The 22,002-nt window shown below is 40.9% G+C and overlaps 1 protein-coding gene across 1 annotated transcript; it reads right to left on the reverse strand.

Moving 5' to 3' along the window:
- Positions 1–6,926: 6,926 nt before the first annotated feature.
- LOC110475644 (D(1) dopamine receptor-like) lies at positions 6,927–10,886 on the reverse strand. Its single transcript, XM_031505258.2, has one exon. It carries the CDS (start codon positions 10,884–10,886, stop codon positions 9,582–9,584), a length of 1,305 nt encoding a protein of 434 aa, XP_031361118.2. The 3' UTR covers positions 6,927–9,581.
- Between the last annotated feature and the right edge of the window lie 11,116 nt (positions 10,887–22,002).

Raw genomic sequence — 22,002 nt, forward strand, 5'->3', positions numbered from 1 at the left:
GATTATTTAGGATGATTTTTTAAAAAAATGTGGTAAGAGTCTTTGCCATAGGATGTGTTTAAAAAATGCCAGAAGTTTCAAGAGGGCGTAGACATAACCTTTATGTTACTGCACGTTTAGGGATGGGATATCAGACACCAGTTTCAGAAGTCTCTTTCAGAATTAGGATCTCAAGACCCACATGTACTTCTGTTTCATGTACTTTGCACATCTGTTCCAAACTCCTTATTGTTCTGACCCTGTCACTCAACAATGACAGGCCCCCAAATTACCAGCAGCTCCCTGCTGCCCTCACAGTATTGGATGAACAGATTAAGAACAGCCCTGCCCAGAAAGACTTGGGAGTGCTGATGGATGAGGGGCTGGATATGACCCAGCAATGTGCACTGACAGCCCAGAAAGCCAAATGTGTCCTGGGCTGCATCCAAAGCAGCGTGAGGGAGGGGATTCTGCCCCTCTGCTCTGCGAGACCCCAGCTGCAGCACTGCATCCTGCTCTGGGGTCCTAGCACAGGACAGAAATGCACCTGTTGGAGTGGGTCTAGAGGATGGGCCATTGAAATAGTCAGAGAGCTGGAAGACTTCTCCTGTGACAAAAAGGAGAAAGATGGGGAACAAGTTGTAGCAGGGCCTGTTGTGATAGGACGAGGGATAATTTGTTTAAACTAAAAGACAGCAGATTTAGATAGATATAAAGAAGCAACTTTTTACAATGAGTGTAATGAGACACTGGAACAGGCTTCCCTGGCAGGCTGTAGATGCCCTGTCCCTGGAAAGATTTGAGGCCAGGCTGGACAGGGCTCTGAGCAATCTGATCTGGTTGAAGATGTCCCAGCTTGTTGAAGGGGCTGAACTAGGAGACCTTGAAAATTCCCTCACAACCCAAACCATTATGTGATATGACTCATACTATGATATGGCAAGAGCAGTTGATATTGACTCACTGACCTTTCTGTGCTGTAAGTCCTAAAAATTTAAGACTTCTGCAGAGTCTGAGAGACTGAGAGAATGTCTGCTGGAGAGGAGGTGGGATTCTCTAATTCAGGGGTGGGGGACCATTTTTATTTAGCTCTCCCACTTCCTAACTGCATTGCATAGTTAGAGCTCTCCCTGGTTAGTTGTTTGGAGTGGGAGAGAAACAGCAGAGGAGAGAGGACCATGAGAAGGAAATAAAATATCTTGGGCAAAAAAAAAAAAAATCATAGGAGACAGTTTACAACCTAGAATCTAAAGGAAGAAGCTGTCTGGTGTTACATACTTACATCTGAAGGACAAGGCTGATCTGACTGTTAGCTGTGTGGCTCCTTTTCCAGCATGCCACATTCCGTATTTCACTTTCATGGGTGCTGAGGACTCCCCATGGGCTGTAGGAGAAATCTTGGCCTCTGACTGAGGGCTGTGGGTACCATGAGGCATCATACAGGACTGCATTGTGACTTTTAAAATCGTCTATGGCTCCAGTGAGTACAAGGTACATCATGTGCCTTGGCTTATTAGTTCACCAAACATTGGAGTTGTTTTCAAATTAAGTTCTGACCACCTGTAATGGTTATATATTATTACACTGAGATCTCTATTTTTCACATTCTTGCTGCTGTTTATGCAGTGTGAAATGGAGTTGTCTAGTATGTTTGATACAATTTTTATAGTAGATTATCCTAAGTGTATCAGCTTTGAAGGAAAATTAACATTTTCCTGTGTGTTTTAATGAGCACATTGCTGTAATATTTTTGGGACAATTTACTTTACATCTCATACAAGTCATTAAACTTCAGGAGCTAAGGAAAGAAAATAAACCAGAATGAGATTTCTCTAGCTTACTGCAAAGATAACTAATCTTCCTTAATATTTTTTGCCATATTCTGCTGCTCCCATATTTACACTCGCACACCTCACTCCATGATTGTGACTTCTCTTTTGCAGTAAAGTAGGTGTTGGTCTTTGATGCTCATTGCTTTTATATTAATTTTCCTGCAGAAGCTGCAGTTTTCTCTCTTGGATTTGATGGGGATACAGTGGGGGGAAGATCTTCCTTACATTTCTAAAATCACTCTATCCTGATCAGTTTAAATCTAGTTAGTCTGTGTTACTGTTGTAGCTGGGTTTTGACCACACTTTCTCTACTGTCCCACTATGTTAGAATAACCCTTATAGCCCTAGAAATAGCTGGTTATGGCTATCTTTGAAAACATGATTAGTGTGCACTGTGGCAGAAATACTTCCCTTGCCTCTGCAGAGAGCCTGAAACAAATCCCTGAGGAGTTAATGGGCCTGTCCATCTGAGCAAATGAAATAGAGTGTGCTTTACCATGTGAGCTCTGCAATGAGGACTTGGAGATATACCATGTTGGATGTAACCTGGACTTCAGCCCAGATTCTAAACCAAATTCAAAGCTAATGTGAACACTCTCAGGACCAGCCTTAAGCATGAGACTCGGTTCAGTGGAGACAGTGCAAGATACTGGTCTGAAACACCTACACAAAGCCAAGATGATGGATACTGATGGACTAATGTCTGCAGGAAAGCATGAAAGGCTGCAGGAACCACAAGCTGAATGTGAGACAAGAGTCGTACAATAGCAAAAAAGGCAAACACGTGAAGATATCAACCATAAGACACAGGAAGTAAGGCATGGGCTAAAGCCAGGCTTTGAATGGTGCATTGTATCCAGTTTAAGCACTACTCTTCAAAAAAAGACAAAGACAACTGAACTGAGTCTGGAAAAGAGCAATGAGAGTATCACAGACCTAGAAAACTTGATTGATTTATGATGAGGCGATTTAAACAAGGGGCTTGTTAACATAACAAAGAAAGGAACTGAGAAGGCAAATGGTAAAAATTGAATCACTGATTAAAGGTATCTCCTTAGGTATCTTTTTATTTCAGAAGTTCAGACCATAGCCTTAATCACATTTTTCATTGGTGAAGGAATGAATTATCATGTTTTGTTTTAACTCTGAACTATATTCTGTTTAGAGGCCACTTTGCAGACTTTGAAGACAATGCACAGGAAACTTACAGCTTTGACTTCAGGGTTTTGATCTTTAAAAATTCAGTTGAATTAATCATTTGTATTTTATAAAAACATAGTCACTATGAAAAATAATATCCATCTCTCTTATTCTAGACTCTAGGATTGCAGCAACAACTGCAAATGATTGCAAAATAGTTTTGTTTTATGAGTGGAAAGAAGTCACAGTTTCCAGCCTTGCCATTATAAAATCCTTTTCAGAGAAGTGGGTAGTGTAAACAATGTTTATGATTCATAAACTGAAATGCTTTAAATACACAAGACCATATCTGTTTAACCTTCTTGTTTGAGCTATCAATCTTCTGATTTCTTTGTACTGGCTCAAGAGAATAACACCATTTTTAATATGTCTACAGGGAGAAAGACTGACCTTCTCAATTACATTTCGATCCTATTTAAGCACATCTCTACAGTCAGACTGATGCCTTTGTCCAGGTTTTTGACATATTTGTGTGTTGTTTCTTTCATTCCCTGGCAATCAAGTACCACTGAAATTCAACCCAACTTTTAGTTCAAGTGGTAGCTTTTTGCAAAATAATAGTGCCCTACACAGGTGACTGAGTTTCCACATCCAACACGGTCGTGTTTGTGTCTTTTCTTCTATATAGGCAGTTAAAGTTGCTTTCTCCTCTCTGCATCCTGGTCTCTCTGGGCCTAAAAGGCTCAATTATAAATGGAAAAGAATTTTTCTATACCCTAGCTGAATAAAAGAGCATAGTGATGAGACCTTTAGAATGACTGGATCAGGCAGTAACAGAATCATAGTAAATACCACAGGGTGTCCTGCAGGGAAGGAGCTGCTTGTAGTGCTTGGAAGATGCAGGTAGCAGGCACAATAGAGCAGTGGGATTGCAGGCTGAAATTTAGGGAAAATCCATTCTGTGGTACAAAATTGCATGCATGATGTTAGATGCTCAGCCCAAGGGCTGCCAAAATCACAATGACTCCTTCTGCCCAACACATCCAGTTCTCCCCAGTTAACTCCTTGGGGGTGCTAAAGTTCCTGTATTTTCCATGGTAACCTGTATCTCTAGACTGATGTTATAGAGCCTTTGCTCCTGGAGCAATACGCCATGCAGGACTTCTCACCTTTCTTAGCACAGGTGATACCCTTGCCAAGAGTGATGGGTCTTCTGCCTCTAAAATCCTATCATGTAAGTCAGCATATAAGGCTGAAAACTGCCTGTTTGTTTGAAAACACTCTTACAGCTGAGGCTCAGAGACAGCAATGAACATTTCTTGAAAGGAAATTATGATTTTTCTAAATAATGCAGAAACATTAGTGTCAATAATCAATGGCATTAAATTATGTGAAAATTTTGCCCTGTACTACTATTCTACATCCAAGGGGTTTGGGTTTTTTGGGGTTTTTTTAGTGGATATAGGTTGCCTTCATCTTATGTCAGTGTGTTTCCCAGGAGTGACTCATGATTGGACTGCAGGGGAGTAGGAATGTTGTAGCAACACTTAGAATATATATTTCGAAGTGTATGACTTGAGGCATTGTTAGAGCTCAGCTTGTGCCACCCCAAAATTACACATTTCAGCTTTATAAAGTAAGGCCTATTGAACAACAGTTGAAGCTCAACAAAGGATTTACAATTCAAATTTTGTGCCTGTCTAGCTTGCCTGTCACTGAAAGTTAGGCTTAAATTCACAAAGGGGGTTATTCAGAAGCAAAATAAAGTGCAGTTTCTATTAAAAAAAATATAGTGCATATTGAGATAAGCAATTGTTGTGCATTATCTGAAACAAAAAGTGATGCTAATAGTGAGTGCAGTGACCTGTGCTGCAAATAAAATCAGTTTCAATTGTCAGATATCAGCTCAGCACAAAAGGCATTCTGTTGTATCTCTATTCCCCTGTCCCTGGACTCACCCTATCTGTGCTGAGGTGATGCCTCTAAGGATCTTCATAGTAACTTTTTAACACACTTCAAGGAAATGACTTCCACTACAAAGATCTTTCAGACTACTTTATACTTCTTCAGTAGCATAGCTGTCAGCGGTACAGCTGTTGTATTGTGAAAATCTAACCCCTTTTTGAAAGAAGCCTGCAGTGAACTGCTGAGTCCCCAAAGGCCTGTTGCTGCCAGTGATGGCTGCTCTGTGTGTTACCTGTGATGGCAACAGGTGTTCGGGACTTCCAAACCCTTGAAGAGCTTAAAAACTGTAGGTTGGTAGCACACCAAGGAAGGATCAGTCTGGTGAAATTGCAATTCATGGCTTGGATGTACTGGTACTACAGGATAAACATTCTTAGAAAGGAAATCAGGGCTATTTATCACCATTATCTATCATATTGTCACAATGTGGTTGGGCGGTACTAATATTCTGCTATAATCCAAAATATAAGAGGCAATGTCTAATTTCCAGTTTAATCTCTTGAAACTCAGCTTTTTTATGTATTTCTCTCCTTTTACCAAATGTGCACAAAGAACATTTGTCATGATGTTATCTCTGATGTTTTTCTTATTGACTTAGGCATCTGGTTTATCCAGAAAGTCACTTAAGCCTCCCAAGTTAAGGGGAAAAAACAGTTTATGAAGAATAAAGACTTATTCACAAAATAATTTTTAGTGCTATTCAAGTGGTTGAAATATGCTCAATATGGTGTGCGTAGGTGCCTCATCTGAAATCCAGCACAAGAAGCATGATTTTGGCAAAAGCAAAGCAGCAACAGATGCTTCTGACAACTGCGTTGTGTAACAGGTTTCTTTTCTGCAACCTAGGTCAGCTGTTCCTCACAGAAAGTTTCACTGATATGTTAAAGCATCTGATAATAATCAGAGAGATAAGAAATAAAAATGGAGGTGTGATCTTGTTTTCCATACATTGATATTTTTGCTGGGTTCTTCATTTGCTAAAGTTGGGCATAACCTTAAACTCCACTCCCTGAGCTTTTGTATCGCCACAAAAATTTTGTATTTATCTCAATTACCTAATAAAGAAACGAGACCTGCAGGTGGTTGAGAACTTTGTAGACTGACAGAAGGAAAGACAGTGGGAATTATTTGAACAGGAGAGGCATTTGGAATGCATTGTAAACCCCACAACTTGTACTTTGCTGCACTGAACTGTGTTTTGATTCAGACGTTTAGGCACTGGCTAATAAGAGTGTTTTGATGAGGTATTTGTGAGGTTGCACTGATTTGACACCAGGGCTATTTAGAAGCTATTTTTAGGTCACTGTGATGTTAATGGTATTGTAAATGTGGTACTATTAGGCACGGAAATGAACTGCTCTTAGTAAGTGAAATACCTCACATATGCTGTGGTGAATCCATAAATAGATATGTGGATTTGGTGATCTGAGTTATAAAAAGTACATCTGAGGAATAGGCATAGATCTCCCTAAAAAAAAACCCTTAACTTTTATTTACTAAAAAAATACCTTTATTTTGCCCTGCCAAACCAAGAAAGCTGTCACCCAGAAATAGATAACAAAGCCCTGCCAAGTTTTTGCTTTGAAATATACTTCTTTTGAGTAGCTGCAATAGTGTAAATAGGAAATAATTTTGCCTCTTAATTTCTGCTGAAGTAAACCTTGGCTTATTGTAATAATTTTAACATCTCTTATCCCACTTGAACCTAACAATATTAATTGAATCTTGTGTAATCTAACACAGCTTGCCCTGTCATGAGAAAAATATCAGTCAAAAAGCACAGTTAATCATTGTAAAAAATATTATTAAGGAAAATAAGTCTTGCCCATTTACTATTCACAGAAGTGGGTGGTCTGTAGAATGATTCCCAGTCTAGGAAAATAAAACTACACAGTGTCAATATTTATATATTATTAAATCGGCAACAGCAGATGTAGTCTGAACAGCTATGTTGTGCAGTTTCATATGAAGTACCTTCAGTCATATGCTACTAAAAATGAGAATAAATAGTTTATAATATGCAATTTCTGAAATTTATTGCAGTCTTGATAATTGCAATGCACTTACTGCAGCAGACCCTACAACTGTAAACTACTGTAATGTGTATCATCTGCACATCAGTAATAGCCATTAGCAATTAGCTACAAACAATTATTTCCAACATCACTTACGAAAAACAATTTCAAGTTGTCACTTTAAAAAGCTGCAGTAAAGCACAGGAGCTTTTCTTCAGGAAAACGTACATTTATTTTCAGGTATAATCTGACCTATTAATAAAGCATATTTAAACTATGACCACAAGCACTGACACAAATAGCTTTTTCCATTCTTAACACAAATATTGTTTCATAAATTGAAGCTACCATGCATTTTTGATTGTTCTTAGGAGAAAACCTTGTTCAAATATATCCATTGTCTAATTTCTGCTACCCACTCTACCCTTCACCATTTTCATCATCATTCTAAATAGTTAATCCAGCCTAATTCCTGGGCAAGACAGCTCCTATAGCAGGGCAAATCTTGGGAGAAGGTAAATCTTTCTCTTCCATTAATTAACGTCTTTTATCACTAATAATGAGACTGTACACATACTTAAAAAAAAAAATTCTCTCCTGTACATAATAATTTCATGTGTGGCCTCGACTGCCAGAGGAGTGCCTGCTCATGAGCTGGAGGGTGTGAGGGCTGGGACAGTTCACTCTGAGGGCTGGAGCCAGCTGAGCTTGTGCAACAGAAACAGAAGGGCAGCAGGCAGTTGGGAAGTCACACTTCAGGGTGGTATCTTGTCAGGTTTATCAGTATCTCCCCGGGATGGGTTTTAGTCTGGAGAGTGTGGAATGAGATGCCTCCTAGAGCTTGAATATATAAATTTGTTTGTTTGGGTTTTTAGTGTGGAATTTGTTTGTTTGTTTTTAAGGAGTTAGACTCTGACATTCTTATGTGTTTCTGGTTTGTGTAAGAAGAAAGAAATGTATTGAGGAAAATACAAATTGAATCTCTAATATCTGTGTACAGAATCCATGTACAGTTCCTATATGATCACCTAGAAACTAATCAATAGGAATCAAACAAAAAAAAAAATCACCTTGTATCTTTTTTAAGGCAACACAATTATTTCAGGTTTATTTTAGGATTGCTCTCCAGAGGAGGCACTAGACATATTGAATGATAGTTGTTAAATGTTCAGAAATATGGCTAATCACTAAAAGAAAAGAAGTATACCAATGGTATCTCAAAGTTCTTATCTGTATCTTTTTTGCCTCAAAATATCTAAGGATAGTTGCATGCAAAAAACCACACAGCCAAACATCTTAAGCTCAATGCGTCTTAAGGAGACATTGTCAAAGTGAAGCAGGACTAGAGATTATCTCAAGAGACCTTTACTCTGTGCTTCTGCCCCAAGACAGGATCAACATTGTCACTGTCATATCTGACACAAGCTTAAAGTAATTTTACTGAGAGAGATGTCATAATTTACCTAGGCAACCTACTCCAGTGATCAATTATCCTTATTCTTAGAAAGTTTTTACAAATTCTTGCCTTGGTCTTCCTTACAGCCATTACCTCTTGTCCTGCCAGTGTAGCCCAAGAAGAACAGATGGCAGTCACACCCAAGTATTCCCCAAGGACACATCCCTGAAAAGAGCAGGATAGCAAGAGCATATTTTCCCATAAGAACTAATGATAGGGGAAATGCTTACAGTGATTTAAGAACTACACACGGTTTAAAATCACAGGGAGCAGGATCACTGGGAGGAGAGTTTCTCTTCTGCTGCTGTCCTTTCAGCACAGATCACTGTTCTGAAGAATATAATCTGAACCATCTATGAGAAAAAACAATGCCCAAGAAAGCTCTTGCAGTGTAAGCATTCTTTATGTCTCCTTCTGGACAGTTGCATCTTCATCATCTTCCTGAGATAAATCAAAGGCAATCCATCACAGGTGGGGGACAGAAAAAATGGGGCAAGGATGGTGGTGAGTGGAGCACAGTAGTAAATGTTCAGCAGCGGAACCTTTAAGTAGTGGACAGAGAAACAGAAGAGGTCAATGAGATGCCACTGTATTGCCTTAATGTCTGCTGAACCCTTCTAGACAGATAGAAATAATCATAAACTTTTCCAGTATTCTCTCTCCTGCAAGCCATCCAACACCTGTTGCTCTGCCTTTTGTTGATCTTCATATTTGCAAGTAGTGAAACAGGTTGACAGAGATGACCTGGTCACTCTTTATTTTGTGGATCATATTATATTTCTACTTTCTGGAGGGATTGGCTGCCTGAACTATGAGGTGTTTTTACTTTGATCTAATTATCTCACTATTCTTAAAATATACCTCCAATTTGACTGTAGAATGGGGGTGAACAAATGCACTGGAGATATCTAATGACTGTGAGAGTAAGGGGTGAAGGTGGCCATGGGAAGAGGCCATGTGTAGCTGCTATGTGCCTTTGGAATGGAGTCCATATGCCTATCACCCCTGTGAGGCAAGAGCAGTGTTTTCCCATCTCTCTGGCATGGGACTTTTGTTGCTGGGGAACTTAATGGAGACAGGGAGAACTCTCCTTGTGTGGTGGCTGGTGTGTGAGATGTGTTTAATCACTCATCCCTCTGAGACAGGGCAATGGGGTCTCTCACACTGACCAAGTCCTGTACAGGGGGCAGCAGTTTACAGGGATGGCTTTGCCTTGCAATCCAATTTCAAAATAGCTGGCACTTGACAACTGCTGGGGCTGCTGCCAAAGGCAGTCTGTGTCTGAGAAGTCACAACCCTCTTCTCCATGGACAGCTCCTCACTGCTGTCCTCTTCCTGGAGGTTTATGGCATGGGGCACGGGCTGCACCCAGGCAGTGGTGGCAGCAGGAGGCACTGACAATGGGACAGCTCCTTTCTGGCAGGTGGTGTCAAGGTGATAGGAAACCAGCTCATTGCTGAAGTTGACCCTCTCCACAGCGGATTCGGGTGCGCCACAGCAGCAGCACTGGCAGCCCAAGAGATTGCTGAAAGCTCTCCTGAAGTCTGCGTTGAAAGCATAGATCACTGGATTCACTGAAGAGTTGGCCCAGCCAAACCACACAAAGACGTTGAAGGTGGTTTGGCCGATACATAGTGACTGTCCTTCAGGGTCCTCATCGAGGCTGGGCTGGCAGAAAGGCAGCAGGCAGTTCAGCAGGAAGAAGGGCAGCCAGCAGCAAACAAAGACTCCCATGATGATAGAAAGGGTCTGCAGCACCCTGGTCTCCTTGTGCAAAGAACTCCGCAAAGAGGAGGTGGGCTCCTTGCCAGGAGCTGGCCACTGCCCCCCTGCTCTCTCAAGGGTGGAGATGCGGCAGATCTGGGCCTGGGCAATTCTGTAGATCCTGGTATAGGTGATGATCATTATGGCCACGGGGATGTAGAAGCTGATAAGGGAGGAGGTGATGGCATAAGTGCGGTTCAACCTGACATCACAGCGCGGTGTCCCAGGTAGCCAGGAGCCTGGATCTCTACTGTCCTTGGCTTTATGCCACTGTAGCTGCACAGGGATGAAGGAGATGAGGATGGAGAGAGCCCAGGCCATGGCTATCATGGCACAAGCAAGGCGCTGTGTCATCTTGCGCTCATAGCGAAAGGGGCTGGCGATGGCCCAGTACCGGTCCAGGCTGATGATGCAGAGGTGGAGGATGGAGGCGGTGGAGCACATGATGTCAAAGGCCACCCAGGTGTCACAAAAGTGGCTGCCAAAGAGCCAGGAGCCTCCGGCCACCTCAGTGACCGCCTTCCAGGGCATCACCAAAAGGGCCACGCAGAGGTCCGAGATGGCCAGTGACAGCACGAACCAGTTGGTGACCTTGTTGCGGAGGTGGCGGAAGCGCAGGACGGCGAGGCACACGAGCGCGTTGCCCAGCAGCGTGCTCAGCACCAGGGCGCCCAGCAGGCACCCGGTGAGTGCCCGCAGCACCCACGGGCCGCCCCCCAGCGCCGCGCTCCCCATCGGGGCGCGGCCGCGGCGCCGGCCCCGCTGCCCCGTGCCCCCCACGGCCGGCCCGCGGGGGCATCGCCGCCCGCCGCCCTCGGTGTGCCCGCGGCGGCCGGGCTGTCCCGGCTACTCACCCGCTGCTGCCGGGGCCTCGCCTCCCGGTGGCCGGAGGGACGGGGCTCCGGGCGGCGGGGCCGGGGCAGCCGGACCGAGCGGGGCCGCCCGCGAAGGGATGGAGCGCTGTTCCCCGCGGCGCGGCGGAGCTCTCCGCACGGCAGCGCCCTTTCCCGGTGCCAGGTGTCAGGGGCGAGGCAGGACCTGGCGCTCTCCAAGGGTCTCCCTTTTGAGACCGCGATCACATCTCAGCTTAGCGAGCAGGATGTCACTTCGTGTCTGTTTACACCCACGGGAAATGCGCTCAAGTCTGGCTGACAGAATCTGTTTTCACCAAAATAGTATTGTGCAGTTTATTCTTTGGTTTGAAATTTTATGTTCTGAAACCAAAAGCACAGAAACCTAAGATCTCTAGTTTGGATCTGCTGCATTTTGGCAATAAGTTGTTCACAACGCCCGAACCCTGCCTCTTTATTTTTCAGCCAAAGGTGTCTTCTGATGTATTCCAACAGTCTTCTGTATGTTATTATAATAATGTGCATGTTGTCATATAAATGTATATAATTACATATAAATGAATATAATTATAGCACATATTTACAGCCTACATTCAATAAAATATCCTAATGCAAATAGGGCGTAATTCTTCGTTTTCAAAGAATTTGTATGGTAATCCTGTCATGGGAAAGAAGAGATTAGGACATAAATAGAAAATATCAATTAATGCAATTAATTGACATGGGAAACAGGTATTATTTTTACATTAGGTATTTTTTTTATTTCTTTGCCTCTTAATTAAAACCACTCCAGTCACTAGTTCCAATACAAATAATTTTCAAACAGTAAGTATCTGACTTCCATTCTTATGATATTTCTGGTAATTAGTAGAGAGAGGGGAAATTCTAAAAATAAACCTTGAACAGCAGAGCTGGCAGCTTACCCTGTAAAAAAAAAAAATCAGCATATTTAAGCTTAACTAGTTGGATTGTACCATTTCATAACACTTGGTCCTGCTTTTTTAAGACCCTATTTTCTTTGTCTCGGACATCACAGCCTTCATTAAGCAGCCACTGTGTTATTCCTGCTATGATACTGAAAATTTGAATACATTTCTTGTTAATGTGTTTATTTGTAACTCATAATTCAAACAACTGCTGCAGAATTTTCTGTAATTAAATATATATTTTTTAAAGCAGTAGGAGCTGTAAAAGTAACACAGGCTGGCATATTAAGAGACAACTCCACTTTTACCTTATTTGGAACCATCTGTAGTTCCATGTACGTGGATTTTTGCCAACATCTGCAAACCACAGTAGGTCTCCAATAGTAAGGACTAAATTTTAGTTTGTAAGAATTATCTACACACTTGCTAATTTGACTTGATACATTTACTTTTATGTATCAATCAATAAAATGACACCAAAGGACAGAATATATTTGTGAAGGACTGTAAGTGGGACAGAAGCTGGACCTAAGGCAACGCAGCACTGAAAAGGAAAGAGCAATGCTTTTGCATATTCAGCAGACAGTAATGCTGCAGGGCTCTGTAGCACAAGGTAGCCAGCATTCTCCATATTAAAATAACTCTGTGTATCTCCTGTTCCCAGGATTACATTATGCTCTGTGAGTATCTCTGGCTCCTTTTTAGCATGTATTATAAAGGAGAGTGGATATTATGATGCTGGTTTGTGTGCATATCTGTGAGTGCTCCACCTCAAAATTTTGCAGCTGTTGGTTGAAGTAAAATCTGACTGCCCAATCTCAAAAGATATATTTCTGATTGTTGTAATTAAAGCAGGCATCTAGGCTGAAGTCAGAACTCCTACTAATATCCTCATTGATAGGAAGGTAGTAGTGTGGATTCAACCCTTACTAAACACAATAGAAACTGCACAGAGAGAGACATTGTGAGTGCTCTTACCATAAAGAAGACATCAACAGACACATTCATCTTCTTAGATACCAGAGGATCCAAGTGGAAAATGTAAATGCTTAAGAAACTATACGGTGAGTCAGTGGCAAAGACAGAAATAGAAGCATTGCCCTGCTTTTATTCCTATATTGGGTTGGAAGGAGTGAAATGTAAGCTTATGGGAGAGGGAGGAAAGAAAAACACAGGGGAAAACACAACGCTGTGTGAAAATTAGTGTGAGAAGTGAGTTGCAAATGGTATAAGCTTTGATTTTAACTATGTCTTGAACTTATCTTACTTTGGATAGAACAGGAAAGTTCTGGGCAAAATAATGGAAAAAATACTGATGGAATGGATAAATCAGTCTTTCATGACTTCAGAAAACTTGCGAGCTTGCTCCGTCTGTGTAAAATATAAACTTGTCCAAAGAATATATGTAAGATATATTACAATAGATATATATAACGGCCTGATACTGTATGTTTTTTAAATGCAATCACTGCATTTTAAATCTCTCTCCCTCCAAGAAGAGATTTATATAAGAAACCAAAATCAGTTTCCTTCTCCTTCCCCTTTCTTTCTCCTTGTCTTCTCCCTTATAAAATTACATCATCCTAGACTAAGTGCTCACATGTTTTATAGCACATATGATTAAAAGGAGCCCTGATTCAGAAATTAAAATTGAGCCTTTAACAGTTTACTATGACTGCATGTGGAGCTCATTCCTCAGTCTAGCTCACTGACATGCTGGCTGGACAACTGAGGCAGATACAAACTCAGGGCTCAAACAGGGCATGATAATTCGACCCAAGCCTCAAGGTGCCTCCTGGAAGGGCACTGCCTTTGTCATGGCCTGTGCCGTGGTGCCACAGCTGGCTGGGGGCACCCGCAGGTGAATGGCAGGGTGTGCTCTGTGCCTGGGAGCTGTGTGCAGGGCTGGTGCCACGTGTCACTGGTGCTCTGTGCTCATACAGGCAGCGACTGGAGGCTGCAGCCACACTGACCCAGTGTCAGCGTTTCTGCTTTGTCAACTGAATGTAACACCCAAGTGGTAAATTAAATAGTTAATGCAATTTTGAGGTCTTGGCCAAATGGGAGAGGATTATTATAACAAAACTTTGGGAAGTGGTGTCGATTTTTAGTATGTGGTCTCACTGTGTAAAATGTATTGAGGTACTGGTAAAATGATGCTGTGGCTAAGTTGTCTTCCTTGCAGTCTGAAAAGCCATTGGTAGTATGTGAATCAGACCAAACTGGGGTTTGTGATTAGCTCTGGTGACTAACAGTCCCATTGGGGACTGATTTTAAATGTCTTGGAAAAAAATGTCATTGAAGGTGATAATGTTACGTCTGAAACCAGTATGATTATCTGTCTAACCAACTAGTCATCTCTGAATAGCTAAAGAATCTTTCTGTACACTTATAATCTTGGCTTTATATGTTATATTCATGCTTTCAATGCCATGTGAGTTTTGTGAACTTGATCGTATGCTGAGGCTGCTAGCCTATTTTTATAGCAGATCCAGCATTTACTGCTGAAAACAGTAGTTTACTACAGAGATATGGATTAGCTGTATGAGTGAACTGGAAGTTGATGAATAATTCATTGTTTCAGAAACTGTCTAGAGAAGTTAGAGGAAGAATAACTAAATGGATAGCTAAGTATCAGAAGCATGTTTAGTCTGCCCAGACTTAAGAGGAATAATTTGAATGTTTGTCATCCAGTACAGAGTCCACTCTGTAGCTCTTCACATATTTTGAAGTTCATATTGTTCTCTCAGTGATTTCACCATGAAGTTTTTACCAAATCAGCTCTTGAGTTTGGAATACCTTTAAAGTTAAGTAAGGACAAATAAAAAATATGTAATACCCAACATAACTACTTTTCTGGGAAAAGGATCTGGCTTCTCTTCCAAAAATAAAGGCCAGAGATCCCAAATTCACTTTTTGGGAAGCCCCACCAAGCATTACTGTAGGAGAGTTTATGAATTCCAGTCTGCAGGGGTGCTGCAATGCTTTCCATGACCTAATTTGGAGAAACTCTATTTGCAATTTGGATTCCTGTGTAAGGGCATTAGGAGAACAAACACTATAGGTAAATGGCTTTTCCACAACACTTACTGGTATCACAGCACAAGGGGTTCTCGGCTGTGAGGATGCCACCTTTTGCTGGCTGGACCACCAAGCAGGTGAACTGATTTCCTAGAGAGAAAAAGGGAAGTTGCACTATTTTGATACTCTAGGTCTCACATGAAAGCTGCATGTTTTTTCTAGCACCTAACCACTGAATGTGTAAGTGCTTTCAGAATTCTTGGGTATACCACCTAGACAAGATGACTCTTACACTTTTAAAATTATAGGATGTCTCTGATTTATCTTACAAATACTCTTCCGTTTGAGAGAAAGCTTGGTATCCATTACTGAAAAGATTACAGCAAGAGTAGCTGTCTTCCCATCATGTACTTTGGTTTACAACTGACATAGAGAAGAAAATATTCCCATTCCCAGGACTGCCTAAATCCTCTTTGATTATCCCCTTTACTCTCTAGTGATACAGAAAATGCACAGTCATGTAGAGCCTTACCAACCCTTCAAATTGCTTTCTTATTCTCTCTCCGCTGTATTTCACTATTCCTGTGTCTGTCTTCAGTATTCAGTTTTGGAGCTGGATCCCAGAATTCAAGAGGACTCCACTTTGTTTTAGCTTTGAGCAGACATCAATCATTTAGCCATCTTGGAGATTTTGACAAATTGCTTTTCAGTGATAAGGTCATTCCATTGCTTTATTTTATCATGATTTTATTTCTCTTATTCCCCAGAACAAGCATAAGTGAACCTCTTGGTTTTCTCCTTCTGCTGTTCTTAGTGGCCCAGCTTTTACCAGCACCCTGGCTCAGTTCTAGTTATCTGCCTCTCAAGGCAGCTCAGGTGAGAGGAATCAGTGCTGGCACTTTATCCCCTCTGGCCTCCCAGACTGGGCCTTCCTGGGAGAGTGCCAATGCCTGAGCAGTATTTTTCACCTTGACAGCAGACAGCCTCGCCAGCTCAGGTGGGGATGAAATGCCCATTGTGACACTTGGGTGCAGTCCCAAATGCAGAGGGTAAAACCAGAAGCTTTAGTTGCCAGACAGCCCCGTGAGAGTGGTGTTAACTCTCCTGGTCTTGAGCACCATTCTCAGGCAGCCATGGAGCACCTCTGCAAGGCAAAGCAGCGCACATCTGGCTGCAGGGATGCTGGGGTGGACTTGGCTCCTGACACAGCCCCGTGGTTTAGGAAGCAGAAATATGGTTTCAATGCAATCTTTGCTTTCTTGCACATGAGCTGTGTAATTGAGTTGCATTTTATTTAACAAAGCAATGTGTTCAGCTGCGCGGGTATTTTATCACAGAGCCTGCCATTTTCCAGCAAGGCATGTCTGAAAAGAGAAAAGAGGTCTTGGTTTTGTTTCTTTAAACAGGAATGCAAATTACATGACATTGCTATAGTAATCTGTACCTATATTATTTTAACTAGCATTTCATCTAGGTTAATGTCATCAAGATAATGTGAAAACCAGTCTATAATAAAGTGTTCACCATTTCAAAATGCTATCTCTGTATACTTTAAGATACAAACACCTCATTGACTGTTATTGCATTTATAAAACTAGCTTTAAAATTAAGATTAAAAGATGCTATCCACCCCATATTTCTAATAGAGGGCACACACACAGATCTTGAAGAATGAAAGATTTTTGAAATTCACTCTTACCAACTGATGTGGCAGAACTATTTCCAAATCATACTCCGATCCCAGTAGAAATGATTCATTTGTTTCTACTTACGACAGTATGTTTCCAACATAGTAGATAAATGATGTCTTTGCTTCAGAATATGTGAATTTAAATTAATTAAAAATAAATGTGCATTTCCCTTACTTTTTTTGCCCATGTCTCCACAATGTGTGAAATTTTTTTTGAGAGATGATGTGCATTATTTTCAAAGGACAGACTTCAGATTAATTTTCTGTCTACACAGGGTAGTGCCCAGCACTCAGAATTAAGAAATCAAATTTAATCTCTAATCAACATTATTTGACTTTAAAGAATTTCAGACAGCCACAACATTGCATTTTGTTTTGTGTTCATTTAGAGATTTAATGGAACAGAGCCTATGAGCAAGCTGGCAAGCTTTCTAGCATCTGGGAGATGTGATACATGATAGGCTGAATTCTAGTGCTTGATAAGGAGCATTTCAGTCTCATCCTGTCACAGGTGTGCACGCTGTCCCTGTCAGAACAGTTTGGACTGCACAGTCACACTACATGGGCATGGTGCACAGCTGCTTCCTGGAGGGAAGATCCTGCCCCTGCCTCTAGTAAGGCTTGGTGCTTGGAAAACCTGTGTTTGAGGATTAGTAGTAGTTCAGTACAGAGAACATAAGCAAGGCAGAAGTGATGGCAGGAGGCAGATAAAAGCCTTTTAAAGGGTTTAGAGCCCTATATTCACTCTTCTTTCTTTGAAGATTCCACATCCCTATAATCTGTCCAACATGTATTTTAGAGCAATCTTTGGATTCCTCTCACTCCTTTGACAGCACAAATTTTCTCTTACCTAAGTTAGGGTATGAGCCCATACTGGCAAGCCTAATTTACCCACTTACTGCAAGCACATGGCTGGACCACAGCATGTAAAGTAACTGGGCATTGATGCTCAAGGATGCTTACAGACTCGTAGGCACAACAGATAAGGTTCCACAGCCTACACTTACTACTTTGGAAATTGATTCAGATTCAAGTTCTTGTTCTTAATATGCAAATTTATCTGGGTTTCCCCAGACTTCATGCTGGTGAAGGCCACAGAAAATGTTTGCAGTAAAGATCACAGTAGTAATAACTACTTGGAAATTATCCCTGGTCAGAAACAAACCTGTCCTGCAGGAGTCCCTTGATTACAATCTTTGCCCCAGAAGTTCCAACAGCTCACACACTTTGTGCCCCATACTCCTTCTCCAGCAAGGGCTGAGAAAATTTGTGTTTGAATAAAAAACAGATAAACAAAAGCCCTTGTCTCTAGTATATGCTTATTTTCCTGTGGTAGAACATGCCAAATATCAGCTGCACTGGCTATAGCTTGATTGCATGATAGGTACTTTCCTTGAGACACTCCTGTTTAGACTGGGAACAGGTCTCTTGCAGTTCTTCCTTGATGCACCATCTATGGAAGCAATTACACAGAGAAGTGGAGGCAGTGTGTATGACTGGTTCTTAAGACTGAGTCAGGATAAAATAAGTATAATGTACATAATGCCCTTGGAACTGAAAAATGAGATGTGTTCCACTGTGACACTGTTCATCCACAGCCATCATCTAATAGCTCCATTTACAGCAGTGTTGGATTGGGACACTTCACTGATAAGCATAACATGAAAAACTTTATAGAATAATTCAGCAACACAAGCTCTCATTGCTGTCTGGAAAATAGTTCAGGATATGTGTAGGATGCAACACTGCATAATTAGAAAGTGTTATTTCTGTGTAGTAAATATGCACCTTTTTTTTTTTTTCTCATTTCCCTCATTCTTGTCCATCCATCATGCCAAATGTTGCATATTGGTTTGTACAAATAGACAAACATTTCTCAGCAAATATAATTAACAAATGTCCTCAATAAATAATACACTTTAAAAGTTTCTCCCCTTTTGCACTGCCTGTGATTAGTCCTACTCCTACTGGCTGTGCCTGGCTGCAGCATTTCCTGAGGGATTGTCTGCCAGTTAAGTGCATCTTAAACACACTGCAGTAAATTGAACCTTACCCTTTCCAGCTTTCCAACCACTCCCCCTTATTCTGTTTGCCCAAGATAAGGGATACTTGCTCTTTTAAGGATAAACTCCTTTTTAGTATTATGTTGGACCTGGTTCAACATTCACAAGCAGTGCTTTGTCAACTGAGGTGGGCAGCTCTTGCTTCCAGGTATTTATTCCTGTATCTGTAACTCCCAGCTTCATGTGCTGTGAAACCAACAGAATTGCTAGGATAGTAATGTCAAAAACATATGGCAAAAAAATTTAGGGTATTTTTCATCCATAAGACCAATTCATACCAATATTTTCACTGAAAACTGTTCACTCATTTGCTCTAATATATTCTGTAACAATTCAACTTTCTATGAAAGGTTTGAAAGCTTCTATGCTGGTCATATCTCAAGAAAATAATTTATAATAAAATCCAATTAAAAGTTTTCATCTGCAAATAGTCCTAAACCCCTTTCAAATTCCCTTGAGTTTAGGAGGAAAAACTCTTTCAAGTTTCATCTTAGTGGGCTTTTTTTCTTAGAGACTTATCTTGCCACTAAGTTTTTAAAACAGAATTCAAAAGCACTCAGAACCTGATACTCAATCTCAGCAACATTTTAGAATCATGCTGTATATTCATACATTGCATCTGTAGGTTCTGGGCAAATTAAAATCAGATCAACTAGATTATTCCTAAATATTTAATGTGAACTTACCTTATGAAGAGGATGTGTTCAGAGAATGCAAAGACAGACTCCTGTTCTCATAGCCCCCAATGTGTATTACAACATTATTTTAATATTTTATTACAGAATATATATCAAATATGACTTGGCAAAAGAAAACAAAATAAAAACAGTAATTCCTATGTATTACTTTTCTTCCTGCTTTTGCTTTATCAGATGTAGAAGTGATTTTATCTGTATTAATTACACAGTAAGCAAAGAGCACAAGACTGAGTCAGGAATTTGTTGTAATCACCATAGGGGAGAACTAACAACTGTTTATCAACAACACATTAACTTTAGAAAAGCAAACACTCTCATTGTATGTGAACATAATGTTGGTAGGGAAAGTGCAAAGTAAAATCCCTGCAGTTGAGTGAACTCTCACAACAAATAGGTACTGCTGTAGGCTAAGAATCCTGCTGCTATCTTGCCTAAAAAACAGAAAGTTTTTTAAACCTTCAAAACCAGTTGAGACTGAATATATGTGATTCAAAATTAGTGGATGAAATATATAAGAGAATAATTGTTCTTGGTTCTCTAAACCCTCTAAACCCAAAAGAGGTAGGTGGAGGTGGAGAACAACTGGCCAAAATGTTCTCAGGGACAGGAAAAATGGGCTCAGATCTCCTCCTTATTACGCTGATCCCTTTTTCACTTAATCCCAAAAATATGCCTCCCCTAACAACACAGAACTACTGCCTGAGCAAGTGACAATCTCAGGCAGAGAAACATGAGGTCCTGTGTTGCCTGTTGACACTTGTTCCTTTTCTTCTGCTTCATCTGTGTCTGTTCTCTGCCCATTTTTGTGCATCTCAAAGAGTGAATTTGTACAAAAAGGAAGAGAAAACTTAAAGTCTCTGTGAACACACCATGAGGTTTCTGGCAGACATGGACAGAGACTGTGGATCAGGTAAGTGTCTAATTGGTTAACTGGATAGAAAGAGGAAAGAATAAGAGTCTTGGAGCATAAAGTAAATTGATTTTAAGTTTCATTAATTTCTTCTACACTGTTAAGAGCCTGTGTAATTACAAATCTGCTTGGGATGTGATAATAAATACTTCTGTTTGTTTATATTTTAACCTGTTTTTTAAATAAGGGTGATTTCTAGGTAACTGTCCATATGTATTTAATGACATTTAAACCAGGAGTATTTGGATACATTGCAGTCTTTGGCTTTCCTGTATTTTGACGGTGATAGCCAGAAAGAAACAGAAGTCTAAATATAGGTATATAATCTAATTAGCCCTGTCTGGCAGTGGGAAACATGGAGGTTACATGGAAGGAGAGTCTTCCAGTGACTGTCAATAAGCTGGGAAGGCACCTGGTGCCTAATGAGCAATGACAACTACATTTTGGCCCATAGCAGTGCTCAGGGTGTTTTTAGCACTGCTTGAACCACCACAAGCATAAACAGACAAGCAGAGTAATACAGACTGAACTGCCTTAATACAGATATACAGCATGTTTGATCCACAGGCAGTGTAATTTAATTCTAGGACTGCAGCAGGACTGGGAATGTGCCAAGGAGAAGCTTTCAGTGTGCAGGAGTCTGCCAAGCAACTTAATTAATTGTTAGTTACACTCTGCGATGAGATCTTGTCCAGAGGGCTTTGTATTAAAAGTGTAAACTGCTATTAGTGGGGTGCAAGATGTTCTTTCCAAAGCAGCATTTCCAAAGAAGTGAAAGCCCTGGGAGTGAACTACCAGAGATCACAACTATATTGCAAATAGAACATCTGAGGTTTTGGGAGCCCTATAGCTCTTCCTATACATTGATTTGAGGAAGCCATTCCATATTTTAATAACAGAAGTAATGAAACAACTCTGAGAAACTATCAGCTACATATTGGTTATGGTGTACCTGTTAAGTGGTTATTTCAGTTAGCAGCACTGATTGGCACAAGAGTTAGACTAATATTTGAATCCTTTTTACGTTGTCCTTTTGATAATGAGAAGTTAGTGGTGGGCATGGACTTATTAGTTATACAGTTTGTTGTTTGGGTTTTTTTAGAGACTTGGTGTTGTTTCTCTGTCTTCAGAAACAAATTATAAATTCCAATTTCCTCATCCATAATCTGCTATTTAGTCCCACTTCTTCCCTGTGGATTGCTCACAACATTCTGCAGACTAACTGCTCATCCTTGCTCATTCTAATCAGACTGAGCTGAACTGGCTGAACACTTGCCTGATGATGGGAAGTGCTGAATTAATTCCCTGTTTTGTTTTGCTTGTGTGCACAGCTTTTACTTTACCTGTTAAGCTGTCTTTATCTCAACCTATGGATTTCCTCATTTTTACACACCCACATCCCATGGGGAGATTGAGTGAATGGCTGTGTGGGCCTTAGTTGCTGTCTGGGATTAAACCACAGCAATCCTGGAGGTGGAAATCGATGCAAATCCAATGAGCCAAATGGTCTTATTTTGAGCAACACAGTGTACTATCCTTTAGAACCCCTGGCATAATTACCAACTATCCCTGCTGCACTGACTGAGATCTGTGCACCACAAGCCAGCCCTGCATTACACCCTCAGGGCCAGTCTCCATTTTGCAGTTTGTTTAACATTTGGTCCTGCTTTGCTGCTGCTGCATTAACGAAAT

This window comes from Lonchura striata, chromosome 7, assembly GCF_046129695.1.
Source record: "Lonchura striata isolate bLonStr1 chromosome 7, bLonStr1.mat, whole genome shotgun sequence".
In the NCBI taxonomy this organism is placed as follows: domain Eukaryota; kingdom Metazoa; phylum Chordata; class Aves; order Passeriformes; family Estrildidae; genus Lonchura; species Lonchura striata.